This window comes from Leptopilina heterotoma, unplaced genomic scaffold (assembly GCF_015476425.1).
Source record: "Leptopilina heterotoma isolate Lh14 unplaced genomic scaffold, ASM1547642v1 Lhet_369, whole genome shotgun sequence".
NCBI lineage: Eukaryota > Metazoa > Arthropoda > Insecta > Hymenoptera > Figitidae > Leptopilina > Leptopilina heterotoma.
The window spans coordinates 1,011,276-1,033,739 of NW_025111048.1; the positions used below are offsets into that span (position 1 = coordinate 1,011,276).

The 22,464-nt window shown below is 25.8% G+C and overlaps 1 protein-coding gene across 1 annotated transcript in view; it reads right to left on the reverse strand.

The window, feature by feature from the left end:
- The window catches only part of LOC122505773 (alkaline phosphatase-like), a 178,327-nt gene extending 162,897 nt beyond the window's left edge, over positions 1-15,430 (reverse strand). Inside the window, exon 1 of the mRNA XM_043617594.1 lies at positions 14,280-15,430. Coding sequence (XP_043473529.1) covers positions 14,280-14,370 — 91 coding nt within the window. The 5' untranslated portion in view covers positions 14,371-15,430. The remainder of the gene's footprint in view (positions 1-14,279) is intronic.
- Between the last annotated feature and the right edge of the window lie 7,034 nt (positions 15,431-22,464).

A 22,464-nucleotide genomic window follows, 5' to 3' on the forward strand; every position in this document is an offset into this window, starting at 1 on the left:
AAAAATTGAAATTTTCTCACATTTTAAATTGAAACCTTTAAAGTTCATATATTTATAAAGATTATAAACGCAACTCTTTTGAAATGCAATTAATTTTTGCAATTTTTAAGTAAAATTATTCATTAAATAATGTATAAGTAATAATTTTATGATAGTTCTTGAAGAATTAAGTTATTTAAAAATAAATTATTGTCAGATATAGAAAAAATTTTAAGGTTTTTTCGTAGAATTCTTGTCAGTTTCAAAGTTTATAAGGCAAACAAAAAAGACCCCAAAATTGAGAATTTTCTTATAAATTCTAAAAATTTAATTTTTTCCAGTACTCTTAATAAAATTCCCTGATTTTTCCCTGATTTTCTTGACTAATTCTAATTTCCCTGACTTTTCCCTGACCTGTAGCAACCCGGCTTAGTTTAATTTTTTTTTACCATAAAGTGCAAATGGGAATAACTTCCTTTGACCGATTCGTGCTTTATCAAATTATTTTATTTTCAAAGTAATTTATTTTGTTTTTTGTAAATAGAATTTTTTTTATTTTAATATTTAATTTTCCATATACTGTAGTCGTATATAATGTTTTTCAATTTTCATATATATTGCATATCTATATCACATCATGTATGTATACTGCTACTGGTCACGTATTCCAAGCAATGTTTACGATTCGAGAGGATTAATGTACTCTGCTGAAACGGAACACAAGCTCGATGAAAAAGGTACGTTTTTATTTTTTTTGCACGGTGAATGAGGCAGAAAATATGTCACGTTTGAAAGGAAAAAAAAATTATGTCGAACATTTTAAATAAGTTGCTGATGCAGTGACTGCATTGCATCGAGTAATTTAGTTGTGAAAATAAAGTACTGTTTAATAATAGATAAAAATTTTAGAAAAGTATTTTACAATGACAAAATTTTCAAATTATGTAAAAATTAATTTGTCAAAAGAATAATTTAGAGAAGTGTTTGTGTGTATAACACATCTCTTATAAATCAACCTCTGTGCATTATTATTGACGGAAATAACACACTAGTGATGCTTTGGACGTTCGGTTAATTTATAGCTGTATATTGAGAGCTGTTCATCATTTAGCTGATTATTATGAAGATTAACACTATTATGATCTATGAAACAACTATAATTATTGCCTTTTTCAGGGTTGTTACAAGTCAGGGAAGTCAGGGAAATTATCATTTGTCAGGGAAATCAGGAAAAAGTCAGGGATTTTTATTAAAATTCCTGTAAAAAATTAAATTTTTAGAATTTAATTTTAATTTTAAGAAAATTCTGAATTTTGGTGTCTTTTTTTTAAATTTGAATTTATAGTTATAATAATATTCTTATAAGTTATTGAATTTGAGAATCCTAATTCCTATAGAAAAATAATAATGATTAAATATTTATTTAAAAAAAAAGTTATTGATGTTCTTCAGTGTCAGGGAAAAAGTGAAAAATTTGTCTGGAAATTAGGGTAAAGTCAGGGAAAAACAAAATTAATGTTTTTTTGGCAACCCTGTTTTTAAAAAAAAATAAAAAAAAATCTCTAAAAACCTAAAAAATACAATATAATAAAAATTTGTTCTCCTTCAAATTATGTACATAATTTATTTAATGATGATATTAAGAAAAAATAACTTTCAGCTATTCACTAAATTCTAAAGCCTTACGGCACTCAATCAGCGGAAGCTGAATTTCCGCACGTCTGCTTGCGTTCGAACCCGATGGAAAAAAAGGGGCAAAAAAAATTTACGAGGAAAATGTAACTTAGAGCTTTTTGTCTTAAAGCGACGTAGCTAACGACTCTAGAGGGGCAAAAATTACTCCAGTCTCCTCTAGAAAATAATATAAACTTACTTTCATGCAAATCTCACGTTCTAGAGTTTTTTTTTTTTTCTAATCTTCCAAGTGAGATCAAGAAAAATATAATTGTCTATCTATGCGAAATTTTTATACATAAATTCGAAGAGAATATTTAAAATATAATAAATATTTTAAAAAAAGTGATATCTTTTTAAAATCTTTTGTTTAAAAAAATTACTATCCTGAATATAATTTTACTAAAATGCAAAAATATTTTGAACGAAATTCATATAATTTATGAGATCATTTATAATTCTTCTTTAAGTTTTATTGTGTTCAATGGGACAGCAAGTCTCATTTATTACGCTTTTACGATTTGCCCTTGCAATTCTCAGTGACCACAGCGCCATTTAAGAGACAAATTAGGTACCATAGTAGGTTATAATTTAGGAGACGAAAATTTACTCACTTTTCTATAAAAGCTTTTATTAATTCACTTTTTTAATTAAAATAAAAATTGAATTATGGCAAAAATCAATTATTTCAATTCAATTAGTAGTTTCTACAAATTTTAACTAAAATTTATCTTTTATGTCAATTATTTTTAATAATTTTTGATAAACTTTTGGTTAAGAATTTTTAAATTCATTTGTTTTGAATTCAATTTTACGAAATTTTCATTATTCGAAAATTCGGCAATTAAATATAAATTAAAAAATAAAAGCTTGAAATAATTTTAAAAACATTTCGATTAAACTTTTTGAAAAAAAAATTAGTTCCATAGAATTTTTTATTAAAAGTATGAAAAATTCAAATTTTCAAAGATTTTAATTTGAAACCAATTAAAAAATTCAATTATTTCTAAAAAAATTGCAATTATTACTATGTATTAAAAATAATTTAAATTCTGCAATGAGTTTTATAATTTATGAAAATAATTGAATTATTGCGAAAAATTTTATAAAAAACTTACAAACAATTGATTTTTTCGAAAAAATTTATGCAAATTCTATATGTTTACCTAATATTTGAATTCTTGTAAAATTTTCATTATTTTAGAAAATAATTAAATAAAATTCTTCAAAGCAATTCAATTATTTAAAAAATTTCAATAAAATTCTTCACAAGAATTCAATTATTTTCAAAAATAAATATTTTCACAGCAATTCAATCATTTAAAAAAGAATTTCGTTTAAATTTTTTGTCAGATTTCAATTATTTTCAATTTTTTAATGAAATTTCTCGATGGAATTTAATTATTTTCAAAAAGTTTTAAAAATTTTTGAGAAATTCAATTATTTAAAAAAATTTGAATAAAATTCTTCACAAGAAATTAATTATTTTCATGAATAATTATATTTTTCTCTGGAATTTAATTATATTCACAAATAAAATTCTTCACAGGAATTCAATGCTTAAAAAAACTTTTTAATAACATTGGTTGCAAGAATTCAATTTATTTCAAAAATAAACATTTTCACAGGAATTCGATTATTTAAAAAAGAATTTTTTTTTATTTTTTGTCAGATTTCAATTATTTTCAATTTTTTAATGAAATTTCTCGATGGAATTTAATTATTTTCAAAAAGTTTTAAAAAATTCTGAGAAATTCAATTATTTAAAAAAATTTGAATAAAATTCTTTACAAGAAATTAATTATTTTCATGAATAATAATATTTTTCTTCGGAATGCAATTATTATCACAAACAAAATTCTTTACAGAAATTCAATTAATTAAAAATTGTTTTAATAAAATTCGTTGCATGAATTCAATTATTTTCATAAATAACAAAACTTATTGCAGAATTTCAATTATTTTAAAAAATTTTCCTCATTTCAATTATTTTTAATATGTGTTATCTTAATAAAAGTTTACAAAAGAATTCTATTATTTAAACAAAATTTTACAGAAATTCAATTATTTTCAATACAATTCTTCTTATGGCCTTAATTATTTTCACAAATAACACATTAAAAGAGTTTTATTAATTATGAAAATAATTGAATTATTGCGAAAAATTTTATAAAAAAGTTTCAAACAATTGATTTTTTCGAAAAAATTAATGCAAATTCTTTTTTTAATAATTAAATTCCTGTGAAATTTTTATTATTTTAGAAAATAATTGAATATTCGTGTAGAACTTTGTCAAAACAATAATAATAATAATAATAAAATTCTTTTGGGAAATTTTATTAAAACAATAGATATAAAAATTATTAAATTAAAAAATTTTGTTAAAATAATTTAAATTTTGCAATGAATTTTCTTTTGTTAAAAATTTCTGAAAACAATAGAATTGAAAAATAATAATTCTTGTAATGAATATTATTATTTATGAAAATAATTGACTTCCTCCGAATGATTTTATGATTTATAAAAAAAATTAAATCCCTGAAAAGAATCAAATTTTTTTTGAAATTTATTGAATTTTATTACTTTTGAAAATAATTGAATTCTTGTGATGAAAACTATTATTTATGTAATCCATTGAATTTGGCTATGAATTTTATTAAAATTTATGAAAATAATTGAATTTTTTGAAGAATTTTGCTATTCATTTATAAAGATAATTAAAATGTTAAGTTTTTTAGATTTTTTGGAAAATACTTATTAAATTTCGGCAAAGAATTTTATTATTTTCGAAAATAATTGAAAATTATTGTAATGAATATTGTTATTTATGAAGATAATTAAATTTTACAGTGAATTTTATAAAAATTCCTGAATATAATTGAATTTTGACATAAAGAATTTTTCTAATTAAAAAGATAATTGAAATGTTGACGAGACTTTTTTTTCTAATTTTTGAAAATATTTGAATTTCTAAAAAGCATTTTAATATTTATTAGGATGGTTGAATTCTTTGAAAGAATTGCGTTAAAATTTTTAAAATTGAAACTAATTTCACCAGAAACGAAATTAAAATTAAAAAAAAAAACACTTCATTAAATGATTTATTATAAGTAATAACTTTATGGCAATTCATCAATAGAATTAAGTTATTTAAAGTAAAATTATTGTCAAAAATAGCAAAAATATAAGGTTTTTTTTTAAGAATTCTTGGTAATTTCATAAATTTATAAGACAAACAAAAAAGAAACAAAAATTCTGAATTTTCTAATAAATTCTATAAACATTGAACTTTTCCAATATTTTTGAAAAAAATTCTTGTTTTTTCCCATGATTTTCTAGATTTCAGCCATAGTTGAAAATTTTTAGATTTTGAATATTGAAAAGTGTATTTTTTTCCTCTTATTATGGTGACCGAAAATGGTGAAAAATAAAAGTCCATCTATTCTAATGTGTTGTTTAAGGGATAAAAGAAGTGAAGGTGATGAAAATATAAATGATCATAGAGGTGATATAGGGTGGTCACTGCGGATAAAATAGAAGGCTGATGTTTATAGAATGTTCGCCTGTCTGTAATGTTCTGGTCGATTAGGTAAATTGACAGAGGATCGAAAACATGTTGGTAACAATGAAAAGTTTGCTCGTTGTTGGTTTATAGACGAAGCTAAAAATTTTATGCGCGAATATCCCTTGGATGCTTCAACTACTACAACGGATAATCCTTAATCCCTTGATGGAGCGTTCAGCATTCTCCGGTGCAGAATTCGCGCTAGCAATGTCATGAAATATGATGAAATTAATATTTCCCCTAGTACCATAAACAGATAACGCGCATTCTTTCAAAAATTCATTCCTATTTTTAAATCTATGCTCTGTAACATTGCTTATTTAAATTTTTTTATCATCACACAATATTACTCTCTAAATTTTAATTAGCAATAATGTTTTAGTAAAATTTGAATTTTTGCCTGCGGTCTTTTGCTTTGAATTAGTTTTTACTAATACAGAGTTGACACAAAACATTAATTTTGTTTTTCCTTGACTTTTCCCTCATTTCCAGACAAATTTTTCACTTTTTCCCTGACACTGAAGAACATCAATTACTTCTTTTTTAAATAAATATTTAATCATTATTATTTTTCTATGGGAATTAAGATTCTCAAATTTAATAACTTATGAGAATATTATTATAAAACATGACAGAGTGATAAAATCATTATTTTATATTATAAGAATATTGTAACTACAAATTCAAATTTTCAAAGATTTTAATTTAAACCCTTTTCAAAATTAAATTATTTCCAAATATTGACACAATAAATCTTCTAATATATTCAATTATTATCTAAAATTTTACATGAAATTCATTTTTTAATACATTTTTATCAGAAAATTTTTAGAGAATTCAAAAAAAAATAACTTATTCAATAATTGAATATTTCTTAAAATTAAATTTTTATTAAGAATTGTATCAAATTTTTTTGAAATAATTGAATTACTCAGAATTTTTTAAAACTTTTTGAAAATAATTAAATTCCATCGAGAAATTTCATTAAAAAATTGAAAATAATTGAAGTCTGACAAAGAATAAAAAAGAATTCTTTTTAAATAATTGAGTTCCTGTGAAGAATTTTATTTGTGAAAATAATTGAATTCTAAAGAAAAATATTATAATTATTCATGAAAATAATTAATTTCTTGTGAAGAATTTTATTCAAATTTTTTTAAATAGTTGAATTTCTCAGAATTTTTTAAAACTATTGAAAAATAATTAAATTATATCTAAAAATTTCATTAAAAAATTGAAAATAATTGAAATCTGACAAAAAATTTTAAAAAATTCTTTTTTAAATGATTGAATTGCTGTGAAAATATTTATTTTTGAAAATAATTGAATTCTTGGAAAGAATTTTACTTTTTACGAAAATAATTAAATTTATTGAATTGAAAACTTTTTTTTAAGACTTGAATTTTTGTAAAGAATTTTATTTGTGGAAATAATTGAATTTCAGAGAAAAATATTATTATTCATGAAAATAATTAATTTCTTGTGAAGAATTTTATTTAAATTTTTTTAAATAATTAAATTTCTCAGAATTTAAAAAAAATTTTTCAAAATAATTAAATTATATCTAGAAATTTCATTAGAAAATTAAAAATAATTGAAATCTGATAAAGAATTTAAAAAAGTTCTTTTTCAAATGATTAAATTGCTGTGAAGAATTTTATTTGTGAGAATAATTGAATTCTTGGGAAGAAATTAATTAAAATTTGTCAAAAAATTGAATTGCTTTGAAGAATTTCTTTTTTTATGAAAATAATTGAATTCTTTCGAAGTAGCATATTAAAAATTGTTATGTATTTGAATTCCTGTGAATATTTTATTAAAATTTTGTTTAAATAATAGAATTCTTTTGTAAAATTTTATTAATATAGTAGATAGTAAAAATAATATTGTAATATGGAAAAATTTTGAAAATAATTGAAATTTTGCCAAGAATTTTATTACATTTTTTGAAAATTATTAAATATTGGTGAAGAATTTTATTATTTATAAGTATAATTAAAATTTTGACGAGAGTTATAAAAAATTTATAATCATAATTGAATTTATGCGAAGAAGTTCATCTCTTTTGAAAATAATTAAATTTCTGTAATCAGTTGTTCTTAAAATTTCTATTTAAATTCATTAAAATTTGTTATTTTCTATACTGATTTTTTCATCGCACGTGCATAAAAACTTGTAAAAGACTAATATTGAAAAAATTGTCTGACTAATATCGACCGTAACTACTGATTTTTACATTGCAATATTACATTATTACGGGAGTTGATAAAAATAATTGTCTAAATAATATTGACTGTAACTACTAATTTTTACATTGGAATATTACTGGAGTTATTAAAAAAAAATGTCTGACTAATATTGACTGCAACTACTGATTTTTACATTGCAATATTACTGGAGAAGATAAAAATAATTGTCTGAATAATATTGACTGTAACTACTAATTTTTACATTGGAATATTACTGGAGTTATTAAAAAAAATTGTCTGACTAATATTGACCGTAACTACTGATTTTTACATTGCAATATTACGGGAGTTGATAAAAAAAATTGTCTGACTAATATTGACTGAAACTACTGATTTTTACATTGCAATATTACTGGATCTGATAAAAAATTGTCTGACTAATATTGACCGTAACTACTGATTTTTACATTGCAATATTACGGGAGTTGATAAAAAAAATTGTCTGACTAATATTGACTGAAACTACTGATTTTTTTACATTGCAATACTACTGGATCTGATAAAAAATTGTCTGACTAATATTGACCGTAACTACTGATTTTTACATTGCAATATTACGGGAGTTAATAAAAAAGAATTGTCTGACTAATATTGACCGTAACTACTGATTTTTACATTGCAATATTACGGGAGTTGATAAAAAAAATTGTCTGACTAATATTGACTGAAACTACTGATTTTTACGTTGCAATATAACTAGAGATGATAAAAAAATTGTCTGACTAATATTGACTGCAACTACTGATTTTTACATTGCAATATTACTGGAGAAGATAAAAATAATTGTCTGAATAATATTGACTGTAACTACTGATTTTTACATTGCAATACTACTGGATCTGATAAAAAATTGTCTGACTAATATTGACTGAAACTACTGATTTTTACATTACAATATTACTGGATCTGATAAAAAATTGTCTGACTAATATTGACTGTAACTACTGATTTTTACATTGGAATATTACTGGAGCTAATAAAAAAAATTGTCTGACTAATATTGACCGTAACTACTGATTTTTACATTGCAATATTACTGGAGCTAATAAAAAAAATGGTCTGACTAATATTGACTGTAAATACTGATTTTTATATTGCAATATTAAGCGAGATGATAAAAAAATGGTCTGACTAATATTGACTGTAACTACTGATTTTTTTTCTTAAATATTTGAATTGCTTCGAAGAGTTTTATTTTTTACGAAAATATTGGAATTTTTTCAAAGATTTTTATAAACATTTTTGACAATAATTGTATTCTTAGGAAGAATGTTATATTTTACGAAAATAATTTTCTTCTACGACCAATTTCATTTTAATTTTTCTAATTTATTAAAGCATTTTATCAAAATTTCTTGAAATAATTAAATTTTAGTATTTTATTATTTATAATGATAATTTAAAATTTTTACAAGGGTTTTCAAAAATTTTTAATCATAATTGAATTTATGCGAAGAAGTTCATTACTTTTGAAAATAATTAAATTTCTTTAATCAGTTGTTCTTAAAATTTCTATTTTAATTCATTAAAAATTGTTATTTTTTATCATTTCAAATTGAAACCTTTGAAGTTCGTCTATGTATGAAGATTGTAAACGCAACTCTTTTGAAATCCAATTATTTTGAAAATTTGTAAGTAAAATTATTCATTAAATAATTTCTAAGTAATAATTTTATGATAGTTCTTTCAAGAATTCAGTTATTTAAAAATAAATTATTGTCAGAAATAGAAAAAATTGAAGGGTTTCTATTAGAATACAAGAGGAAAATATGCATTGAAATAAGAATATTTTTCTTTAGTGTAGTAAACATTTTCAATAATTTAAATTTAGAACGTACTGATAACTTGTTTATTCTTTGTATAATTTTCCCTCTGTTATGTTACATTTTAATTGCACTGAAATTGAAGTCAGAAACCTCTTTTATTTTTGAATGTTAATAAAAAGCCTAATTAAATCGACTCAAAAAATGGTGGTTTATTAAAAATTTTGTATTTTAACCACAATATGAATTGTGAAATAAAAAAAAAAAAAATATTCAGCAATTATAATTAAAAGCGTATGTATAAAACATTTTTAAATGAAAGAGGAATATAAAAAGAATTGTTATATATTGTGGAAAACCTTTATATACTAATTAGAGAAAATAATTCTCCAACAAAAGACTCATTATATTAAAGTTTTTTTTTTCATTTTCCCCCCTTCTATTTATGCATTCTATCATATTAAATGAGGTAATTTTTTTATTTATTTGATCTATGTATATAATTTTAGAGATAAAATGTTTTCAATTAAATTATCATATTTACTAATATTTCTTGTTTTTCTTACAAAAGAAAAAAATGCTATCATCTCAACAACGTGATCAACAAATTATGATGGAAAAACAAATAATATTAAATTGAGAGTAAGAATAAGGAAGAATATTAAAAAAACAGCAATATTTGAATAGGAAAATTTTATTATTGTCACTCAGAGAAACAAGAAAAGCGAGAAATATATCAAACGCGATGTGGTGAAAATGAGAAGATTTTATCTCCTGACAACGTAAACTATGTGGCTTGTTGTGAAAAATGATTGTTAGTTTTTTTTAATAATTTTTTTTACTTTTGCTTGAAAATAAAACAAAAAGATCGCGCTTTATTCTTTCTATTCATTTTGAAGAAGAAAAAATTAAAGACAAATTGCTTTTAAAAGAAAGTAAAAAAAAAACCGTTATACACATTAAGAAAAATAATAATAATTGTAAAAAATTGTTATACTTTTTTACAAAGTAACGAAATGTAAAATATAAAATAAAAAATATAAAATATAAACGCACAGTATAAGTGTTGCGTGAGATTGATTCTGTCTGACCAAAACGTTGTTTCTCTACTGAAAATGTCAAGGCAATGAAACATGTTAAAGTGCTTTGACCTGTGTTTGTGATTAAAAATTGTTTTAAAACATTTTTTTCAAATTTTTCTCAATTTCCATTCTTTTTGTTTTTGAAATGAAATTTCATTTTTTTTTTATTAATTCTTTTTAGTAAAAATTTTTATGAATATTATACACATGATGAAAACAAAACCACAACAGAATGATTGGCAATATAATCTTCTATCAATTGATTAAAATCAAACCGACAATTTCATCCCAATTTGCAAAAAAAAAAAAAAAAGAAATTAATATTTTCTCTATCCTTTCTTTCAATTAAATTTTTATATTTTTAAGTAAAAAAAAAAATTATTGTCTTAATTGCTTGATTGGCGGTATCAGTATATAAATTTGATGCAAAACTAAAATTTAATTTATGATCAGGCAAAAAAATGTAATTTAATGATGTATAAAATAATCTATAATTTTAATCTCCGGAATTCAGGGTGCAGGTAGTTTTATATAATACCTTTTGGACAGTTTCAAGTGAAAATCGATTAGATGCTTTAGTGGAAAGTCCGGAACAGAGACTCCTGTTATTATGTTGAGCCACTAACGTTGCCCAACAGATCGTTTCGAACTAACACATTGATTTAGTCGTCAGACAAAAATTTATTATCAGAACAAATTGCTCCCCACACACAACTTTTCTTATGCTACGTCAGCAAATTCAAACTCACTTCTCTAACCCGGAATGCAATCAGTTTTAAAACTTTTAACTTTTCTATGCACTCATGATTCATTGTAGGCAGAATATAGATAATTTCAACTGATGAAAAAAAATTCCTGTTTTTAAATTAAAAAGTTTTTTCTATATTGAAATTCTTTTTTTTTTATTTCATGAAAAAAAATGTGAATACACAATATTGTTTTTTAAAAACATTATTTATATTTTATAAAGTTAATTAAACAGTCATTCGCACAAAAAAGTAAATACAAATTTTCTTTTGAAAATATTTATATTTTATAAAATTAATTAAACAGTCATTCGCACAAAAAAGTAAATCAATAATATTTTTTTATGTTTTATTAAACTAAATTAAACAAAATATTGGTTTTCTTAATGGAAAACAAAATTGAAAAATTGTTTAATTACTTTCAGAAATTAAAATTGACTTATGACGTCGTAAACAATCTTTAACCTGGTCATTTTAACTCTTGAGTGCCAAGAATGCCATATGGCGCCAGGAGAAGAAAAAAAAAAGTGGACTGAAAATGCTAGAGACGCCATATGGGCTTTGTGGTGAGAAAATGCGCATTTTTACACTACATGGAATTTCAAATTTGTGTTTTTTTATGTCAATGAATTTTAATGAATCAACAATCAAACATTCATAAGAACAAGAAAGTGATCAAGAATTTAAAATAAAATTTTTTATTTTAGATAAAAATAGACAAACAATTAGTTTATTATATTATTTATTTATCATTAATTAACTCTAAAGAATTGAATGTAAATTTTTTTTAAACTAAAGATAAGTCAGCAATAGTTTATGTTTAGAAAGTAAAGACATTCAGTGAGAAACGCCATCTGGAATCTTGCTTCAGTATCTGGTCACCACTTATTTCTTCAGGTGGTAACTCTTAGAAGAAATTTAAAATTATAATTTATAAATTAAAAAAAATTTTCTAATTATAGTTCTTCAAAATACGATTAAATTTCAAATTAGTTTTTAAAAAGTAAACAAAGCAAATTTATTAAAATATAATTTCGATGAAATTTGACAAAATTTTCAATTGTTTCAATTTTTTTAAAAATTATTTTCGGAAATACAATTCTTTGTATGTCCGCTATGTTTCTTAAATAAATGAATAGATAAATAAATATTTAAAAAAAAGATTTCAATTACATTTTTTCAAGAAACAATTTTTTGGAATTTCTGAATTAAATTATTCAAAAACTTTAATAATTATTTAGTTAAACAAAAATTTTAAAACTTATTCTTATTAATTTTTCACAGGAATTCAAATTTCAAATAATTTCAATGAAAAACCTCATGAAATTTAATTATTTCTATAAAAGTTTCAACTGTAATTCTTTCAAAATTCAATTATTTTTTTTTTTTTGAGAATTTTTGAATAAAATTATTGAAAAACTTTGAAGAATTTTTAAAGAAAAATAATGTAGTTAAATAACTTTTTTTTACAAAATTTAAATATTTTTTAACTTTTGCTTCCCTTAAATTTTCAATGAATTTAATTTAAAAACCTCTTAAAATTTAATTAATTCCAAAAATTCTTGTTATGATATTTTAAATATTCAATTATTTTTCAAAAATTTTAACCAACATTTCTTTTAAATCAATTTCTATCGAAAATCAACGACGAGAATTGAATTATTTAATTTAAATAAAATATTTTTGGTAAATTAATAAAATAATATGTATTTTCAAAAATACAATAATATTTATAGAAAATTTTTAAAAATAAAAAATCAAATTCATTAAAATATAGAAATTTACAATTGCTTCAATTTTTTAAAATTATTTTCCGGAATTCAGGTATATCTTAAAAAAAATTTAATTACTTTTTTTTTAAAACTATAAATTTTTCAGAATTTTCAAATTAAATCATTCAATTTTCAATCATTTTTGTAAAATTAATATTTTATTTAATTATTTTATTTTTGAATTTTTTGAATTATATTTATTCAAAACTTTTAATTTTTAAGTAAGCTGACAAATTAATAATTTTTAATATTTAAATATTATGCTACTTGTACAGCAATTTGAATTTCAAAGATTGAAATTTAATTATTTCTAAAGAATCCTACTTTAACACTTTTAATTATTTTCTAAAGTTTTAACTAAAATTCTTTTTTTAAATCAATTCATTCAATTATTTAAATAGAACAATAAATAATTCAGAGAATAATTAATTGTTTTAAAAAATTGCAACTTTATGAAGATTTTGAAATTGAGGTTAAATTTTCTTACTCCACTTACTTTATTATAATTGCAAATTAACTGTCAAACTCAAGACATAACAATTCGAACTATAAAACAAAAAAGATTGGAATAAAACAACACTAAATTCACGTGAGGACAGATTATGTCGATTTATTAGAATATAATTTTTAAAAATTGTCTTTAAAAAATACAAAATCTTTAAAAACAGAAATTTTTAATCATTAAAATGTAAAATTTTATATGATACAAAAAAAAGTTTGCATTTAGAACTTAAAAAATGTATAAAGAAATTTTTACCCTTTTATAAAAAAAAATGGTAGAGCGTCATTGAAAAATACGAAAACTAAATGTCAGTGGAGAAAAAGTGGAAGAACTTTTAAAATTCGTAAACGCTTTGATGACGTTAAACACTAATATTGACTTAAAACTTGTGACTAAAAAGAAAACTTAAAAAGGCGAATTTTCACAAAAGCGGGAAATGTTCATTGAAGAGAGCGGTTTTTTGTAATTCTTTATTTACTATGGTATATTTAAAAGTTAATTAATTAATTAAATGTACTTTAAAAGCTTTTCCACTGCACTTTTTTGTCTGAATGGAATTTTTTTTTTATCATAAGAAACTATTTTCAATAAAACCGCATTTTGAGAAATTAAAGGGGTTCATAAAATAATGGGGACAAAGGCATGGTTAAAAATTTCGCAAAAAAGTGAGTCAGAAGTCACTGGACGATCAAAATTATCAATTGAGAGTCCTTGGATTGAATAGAAAACGATTAATATTTTTCGGATAATTTTCTCCGAGAAAATAATAGATCTTTTCAGGAAATATTACTCGAATATTAATTTTCTTTTCTGTCTTCCTTTTTCACGTGAATTTAAATTTCACGAATGTAATTCATTGAAAACATTTCCATTGGAATTATTTTCAAAAAAAAAAAAAAAAAAAAAAATGTAATTCTATTTTAATGAGATGAATTATTTTTATATACCTTGTTCCCCGGCACTGACGAGTGTCACGCGGCTCGCCAGCTGGAGGAGGAAGGCAAAGGTGAGAGCCGTAAATCCCAGATAGTGCCTCATCTCCGAAACGAGGAAGATGGAGGGTCTACGTGCTTCCTAAACGTATCGTCATCCCCATCTGACAAATGTCCATTGAGTTGATTTCCGCCGCAGTGGAATTAAAATTAATGTTAAAAGGACGTTCATAAAATTTCTCCAAAAAGAAGAAAATTTAAAATTTCAACCAATCCATTTGCGATAAGTATTATTTGCACGTAGAATATATATTTTTTGCACACCAAAAAAAATCATCCAATGACACTAAATGAGAGCAGTTTGATTTTAAATTAGGACGCACGAACGCGAACAAGTCTGAATTCTCGCTGAGATTACCAACTAGAGAATTCGTCGTGTCTAGGGAAGTGCACATCACGTATTCGGAACGCGATACGGAAATCGTATACTATACTCTCGTACCCACTTCCTCCTCAGGCGATTCACTCCACACACCCTTCAGAATATTAATACAGTTCTCTCATTTCAAATTATTCTTATCACTTCTCACACTTTTCACTTCCAATTCGCACTTATTTACTTTTTAACTTTTCTTTTCTTCCAACTTTTCCCAAACAGCAATCACTCAAGGAATTAATTAATTCCCTCAAGTTTCTTCCACAATTACAAAAAAGAAAAATACTCTTTGGTTTTTGAATATCAATCAGATTCGAAAAAAACCATCTGAATTTTAAAAATTCCAATATATTTCCCAACGCGATGGGTTGTAAATTTAACTTGACACTTTTTTCCAATTTGCAAATATTGTTCTGCAAAAAATTCCACCGGTAAATTCTATTTTTAAAAAGGAATAAAGAAAAAAAAATTGTGAGAAAAAGGAACTTAGTTATTAAATTGAAAAATAGAATCGGGCTTATTATATACGAGTAGCACAAGCGCGCAATAGATATACGAAAACCGAAATAGGAAACCGAGCTTTCCAAGCGGAGAGTTCGCGCCGGTATGAAACAACTTTGTGTGCCGAATTTATCCGAGAGTCCGGGATGTAATGTGTTCGGACCAGTACGAGAGAAGCCGAACGTTTGCGCGCCTCAAATGCGAGAACCAACTCTCGCCCTTCCCTCCACTTTCCAATTGTCTTCCAGCTTGTCGTTCTAGAGCACAAATTCAACAGGGATGTATGTGCGCGCGCGGGATTTCACCCCAGCATCCAAATATATATATATATAGTATACTGCCAGTGATGAGAAACAAGGAGAAATCCCGTAGATCGGTTATCATCTCATCATCAAGTACCTTGTCTTTGCGCATTCCCACGAAGGAAGCGTTTCCTAATCTCAAATACGTTCAATTATAATGGTAATTATAAATTCAAAGATAATTGATTACTTCCCCAAGATTTCTTAAATAAATTAATCACCATGCAATTTAATTCTTAGTCTGAAAATTAGTTACCCAAAGAGATACAGATCTAATAATATTAACGTAAATTCATTACCCTTAAGAAATGAAAGCTATAAATAATTATATTTAGGCAAACAATATTCAATTGAAATACTAATTTATGTAAATTTTAACAGACTTCGAAAGATTCATAACGAAGTCTGTCCCAATCTGTGCCCAATCATCATCTTGAAAATTTTGATGTGATAAGAGATCTCGATCCAGGTTGAGTTTCCAGTGGATACAATCTAAAGAATTTGGTATTAAATATTTCAAATAAATAAATAAATTAACACAGTGAACAAGCAGAATAAAATAAAAAAAAAACCGAGCAGAACAAACAACAACCAATTTCATGTAAATATGCTAATAATCCTGTTAAACATTGCAATGAGTTGCTACTGATTGACGAATATCAAAACAGAATTAATTATACAACAGAATTTTAATTTCAACAAAAGTTCTTTCACTTTTGTAGAACAACAATTTTTTTAGCAGAATCGTAGATCAATTATAATGATAATTATATTATCAGATAAATGAAGAATTTTAAATCTACCTTTCAATTTTCACACATATATTGTCATTAGATTACCTTTCCAGGAAGGTCACATTAGGTCAAGGTGGGCAGTTACTATTCAACTTCATTTACTCCAACATCCGGAGTTCCCCAAGGTTCATTACTCTCCATTTACTTTATCAATGACATGAGTTATTATTACTTCAAAAATTCTTATTTTTGCTGACGATGTTAATAAAATATATAGAATAAAACCAACCATGACGTATCTCTTCTTCAATCTGACTTAAATACATTTATTTTCGAACGGTTTGTAACTAATCAACTTCCTCTTAATATTTCAAAATGTCATTCTTTATCTTTTACAAGATCAAATACCCCCTTTAGCTCAATATCTAATTAACGACATTTCTATAGAACGGCCTCTAACCGCGACCAAGTTAACAAGTTGTGTATTGTCGTCGAGTTTATTCTAAGACTTCAGTTCCAAAAATCTCTTCAAGTACCAAGTGCATTCTTCAAGACTCAATGAAGTTCATTCAAGAAGATAATTTCTACTGCGAGACACATTTCTATTTTTCTGAGGACTGCATTATTTTGACTTTAACGTCAAATCAATAATTCGACACCTGGACTCCGGACCTTTCACTTTGGCTGGCCCGAAAACAATTCGAGGGAAATCTACTGCATATTCTGTAAGTTACTAATACTCTTAAATTTTGTCCCCATTTAAATTCTCGATTGATCCTACAAGGTTCTAATTTTGTTTCAGTATCCCTGAAGACATCTGGATCTACTCTTTCTCTTTCATTCTAATTTTTTAAGGATTCAAATAAAAACTTTAATAATATAACTTTAATTTAATAGTTACTCTTTCTTAAAGCCGATCAAGAAAGAATTTTGACAATATAATAGGTAGAATATTTCTTCTGAAATAGAATTGTTTCATTTAAGATTTTGTTGATTACAATAAAAAATGCTACTTCGTATGAAGATTTACGAACAGTTAATGGAGTAGTTTATACTACTTTTACTTCTGTGTGTTTAGCATTAGGTCTTATAAAAGATGATCATGAGTAATCCAATTCTTATAATGAATTGTGGGAACGATTTAAGGGAATCATGTCGGAAGACTATCGAGGAATTGACAATATTGAAGCAGAAGATAGAGTTTGTAGAGATATTTAAACATTATTATACCAAGAAGGATATCGATTAACAGATTTTCAAGTCATAATGAGGTAAGATTAATAAGTCAATTAAAACAACAGTCTTATCGTTGAGAAATCAAAGACTCAGAAAAAAAACCTTTGTTATGCATGATTTTTAAAATTAAAAAAATAAAAAACCGTATGACACTCTAAAGGTCGAAAAAATAGGTATTTTTTGAAAATTTTTTTTAAGCAAACTACGAAGGCAATCACAATTATGATCCGAGGACTTTATTGTACATTTATTAACGTGTAAAAAATATAAATATTATAAAATTTTATTGAAATTTGTGGCGCTGACGCTGATTTTTTTAATCTGGTTTTTGGCGTAAAGGGTCCGCGGCCACACCATCCGTTCCTGTAAATTTTGAAATATCATAATTATCAAAATTGTTTCTTATTCCTTATTACAGTAGCTAAAGGAAAGCGTAAGATTTTTTTTGATATATTGATTTTTGGCCGATTGGCGTACTTCTAAAGTTTAGTTATAAAAATTTACCAAAAAATTGCTCAGTAAATTGTTAATAACAAATGATCTAGGCAATAAAAAAAAATCCTACGCTTTCCTTCAGACAATATATTATTAAAGATGTGTGCAAAATTTGAACTTAATCGGTTGAAAATTGTAAAAATTATTGGTGCGGCCAGTTCGAAACATGTAGTTTTGAGGTAATCGCGTTTATAGTTTTAAATTGTAAAAAAGCATACGTAATTTTTAAATACCTTTAATCTGCAATGCCTGCACCATATAATTGTCCTTCCTGATTAAGGTCCTTATCTTACTTGAATACACTCTAGTCACTAACAACTTTGAAAACATCTGCTGTATACCTGCGTAGTCCCTTCAAGTACCCTTCAAGCGCGCTATAAAGCCCTGCACGAAACATTGAAAATAAGCTATTTAGGAATTTCTTACGTCCATAATCTTTCAATATGTTACATTTGAGACTCCAAGGGACCATTTAAAGCAAAAAAGAAAAAATCGATTTTTTAAAAATCCTAGAGTGTCATAACCCCTTAAGAGTCTAAAAAGTAAGTTCTATTATTATAATAGAAATAATTTTTGTGCATATGCAAATTAAAAATTTCAAAACTATATTTACAACTTCGTTCCATTGGATCATTCCATTCGTTGATGAATACAGAACAACAAGATTATGTAGTACGTGCCAACAAACCCATGACAATCTGTAGAAATCGAACTCTCCACTGTGCTAATTGTAAAATCTCTTGGAACACTGTCGTAAATGCCGGGAGAATTATTCTCCATTTATAGCATTAAAATAGTATAATTTTTTCAGTGCGGGAGAAAGACACGTACTCTTAAAAGTACATATTACTATTAATAATTTTTTTCATAAAATTCTGAAACAATTTGTAATAAAAATGAAATAGATGAACTACTATTTTTCATAGACTCTCGAGTACGCAAGACAAAACTTATTTTCAGGCTCTCGAGTGAAAAAGGGAATCTTTTTTTTTATTTTTTTCCGATAAATAAGTATCACGCAATCGAGAAATTTAGAGCGGAATAAAAACTAATGTACATTTTGTAAAATAATAATGATGCATTTTCTGTTCAAAATTGTTACGTTAGGAGTGGAGGGATATTATGCAAATCATTAAAATAGACTTTTGTAACACAAAAATTGAAAAGGTTGGGATTTCTCTTTATTTTAAGAAGTGAAAATATAGTATCGCAGGAAAAGAACGAATCTTGAAGCATTTCACATTTTCTGTACTACGTATCATGATACAACCGTTATCTTTAAAGAAAGCGATTTTGCACGAAACAAATCTAACTGGAATTGGATTTTTCTACGGTTTAAAATCATCGATAAGTTTGTATTTTAAAAAAAATATTTGATATATCCTCACTTTTTCCAATTTATATATATATATATATATATATATATATAAATTGTGCGTAACATTTTACAAAAAAAAAATTTTTCCTTATAATTTCTTACTTATTGTAAAAAAGAATTCTGTTTAAATTGGAAAGTATTGTGTACTTGAGGTTTGTCACAATGACAAACAGAGAACCCCCTCCGCTAACTATTTAGTAGAATAGACGTCGATCTGTCGAAGTGAATATAGTCATCGTATCTTGCGCCTTGTCATTGTTCACGAAATCTATGGTCGGTTGGCTGTGTCTTTGTACCGAGGATAACCGGAGACCTAACCAACCAACAATACTCTCCTTTGTGCTCACGTGGTCAATTAGTTCATACATTGCACACGCGTTACATTTACCAGGGGACAAACATTGAAAGATTCAAATCCACGCCTCGTTCGTTAAATTTATTTTTTTTCCTCTATTCAGTATTCTTTATTTAGCTGTACAAAGTGAAATGAAATTCAATTTCAATTTTCATATAAATATCAGATACTTTTGTTAAAAATATATTCAATTTTTGATTGAATTTGAAAATGAAATATTGTAAAAAGTATGTTGATAATGAATAACTGCTGGAATTTACTGAGGGATGGATATAATTAAAAGAAGGAAAAGATGATAAGTCACTGTGGAGGGGTTTTATCAAGTCATCATTACGAATGATTACAAATGAGGGTTTTTGTAAGAAAAAAAATTAGGCATTCTGTCGTGATTGACGTCAATGTGAGAGCACAGAAAAAATTGAGCAAAAATATTAAGGGGTTACATCCAGTTAGACAGTTGAAAAAAGTCGATATTTTAGGAATTTTTTCTGAGAAAACTATTGAGTATTTCACATTAAAAATTAAGGCACATATAAAGGGTTGATTCCTGTAACTTTTCCACTCCCACTTACACTTTCACTTTCCACTCTCACTTTCCACTGTCACTTCCCATTTTCCATGCTCACTTCCTACTTTCCACATTCACTTCCCACTTCCCACTCCTAATTTTCACTGACACTTCCTACTTTAAACTTTCACTCCCCACCCTCACTTTTTACTTTCCACTTACCACTCCCAGTTTCCACTTTCACTTCCCATTTTCCATTCTCACTTCCTACTTTCCACTTTCACTCCTCACCCTCACTTCCTTTTCCACACTTTACACTTCCACTTTCATTTCTCACTTTCCACTCAATTTTCTATTCTCACTTCCTACTTTTAACTTTCACTTTCCACTGCCACTTCCCATTTTCCTTCTCTCTTCCTACTTTCAACTTCCCATTTATACTTTCCACTCTTACTTTCCACTGACACTTCCTATTTCCCATTCTTACTTCCTACTTTCACTTCCCACTCTCACTTTCCACTTCCCACGTATACTTTCCACTTCTACTTTCCACTGGCACTTACCATTTTCCATTCTCACTTCCTACTTTCCACTTTCATTCCTCACCTTCATTTCCTTTTCGACACTTTACACTTCCACTTTCATTTTTCACTTTCCACTCCATTTTCTATTCTCACTTCCTACTTTCCACTGTCACTTCCCATTTTCCTTCTCACTTTCTGCTTTCCACTTCCCATTTATACTTTCCACTCTCACTTTCCACTGACACTTCCTATTTCCCATTCTTACTTCCTACTTTCACTTCCTACTCTCACTTTCCACTTCTAACTTATTCTTTCCACTCCCACTTCCCATTTTCCATTCTCACTTACTACTTTCCACGTTCGCTTTCCACTCCTAATTTCCACTGACACTTACTACTTTTCACTTTTACTCCCCACCCTCACTTTTTATTTTACACTTACCACTCCCAAATTCCACTGTCACTTCCCATTTTCCATTCTCACTTCCTACTTTCCACTTTCACTTCCCACTCACTCTCACTTTTTAATTGTTTCTTACGCATTCCTAATTTTACTTCACACTTTCGTTTCCCACTTTCAACTCCACACTTTACATTTCCACTTTCATTTCTCACTTTCCACTCGCGCTCCCTACTTTAAATTCCTATTCCTAATTTCCACTTTTATTTCCTACTTTGGGAAATGGAAAATGGGAGTAAAAAGTGGAAAATGAGAATGGAAAGTGGAAATGGAAAATGGGAGTTGGAAGTCAAAGTGGACTGTAGGAAGTGAAAGTGGGAAGTAAACGTGGGAGTGGGAAGTGGAACAGTTGCAGAATCCCCAGGTATTACGAAAATGTGTCCTCCATATTGGAACCGCCATTTTGAATTTTGAAAATCTGACTTCAGTTTCATTGTCAGTGATCCCAAAAACTATCGAGTAAGACTTATCAGTAAATGAAATTTCTTTTTTAATTTCTAGCATATTATTAAAAAAATTTAACATATTCTATTATTTATCAACAATATTCGTAGTGTGCTTGGCTTATGCATACTTTATTTACTATGATACGCCAATATTGGATGGTAGACTAAAGAATATTACCCTTATTGATCTTGTGCGGGAGTAATATTTGGATACTTTGAAGCACAACTGTTTACGAGCAGCGACCATTACAGCTTGGTAGATTGGTTGGGGACATTTCTAAAATTTACTAACCGATGCTAATCAGCGTGAATAATTCTCAAGTAGACCCCTAAGGAAAAAATTTACTGATAGTCTACGAAATTTATTTGAATACAATAACAATTTTGTCTCACTAAATTTGCAATCTTTTGCTATTAATATTTATTGCTTGGCATCTGACAGCAGATTTTTTCCATTTCTCACTATAAAATTAAAAGAAATAAAAAGAAAAGTTAGGGACCAATTTTGAAATATTCAGAAGGTCTCCCGTAAACTTGAAAGCAATCAAATCCAATCTACAATGTATACGCAATTAGTTTCATGAATCATAAAATTTTTCTGATTCATAAATTTTTAAACAACAATATTTAAATGAACTGGGGAATAAAAATTTTTTACTTTAGTAAGTAATTTTTTTTCTTGTGAATCCAACAGCACTGGGAACATTACATTCGCTTGTTTCGGCTTTATTACCGCAATTTCACCTGCGTGAAACATATTTCTTGCGCAACAGTTAAAATTGATCAGTAATTCATGACTGTGTGTGAAATTAAATTTCAATTGAAA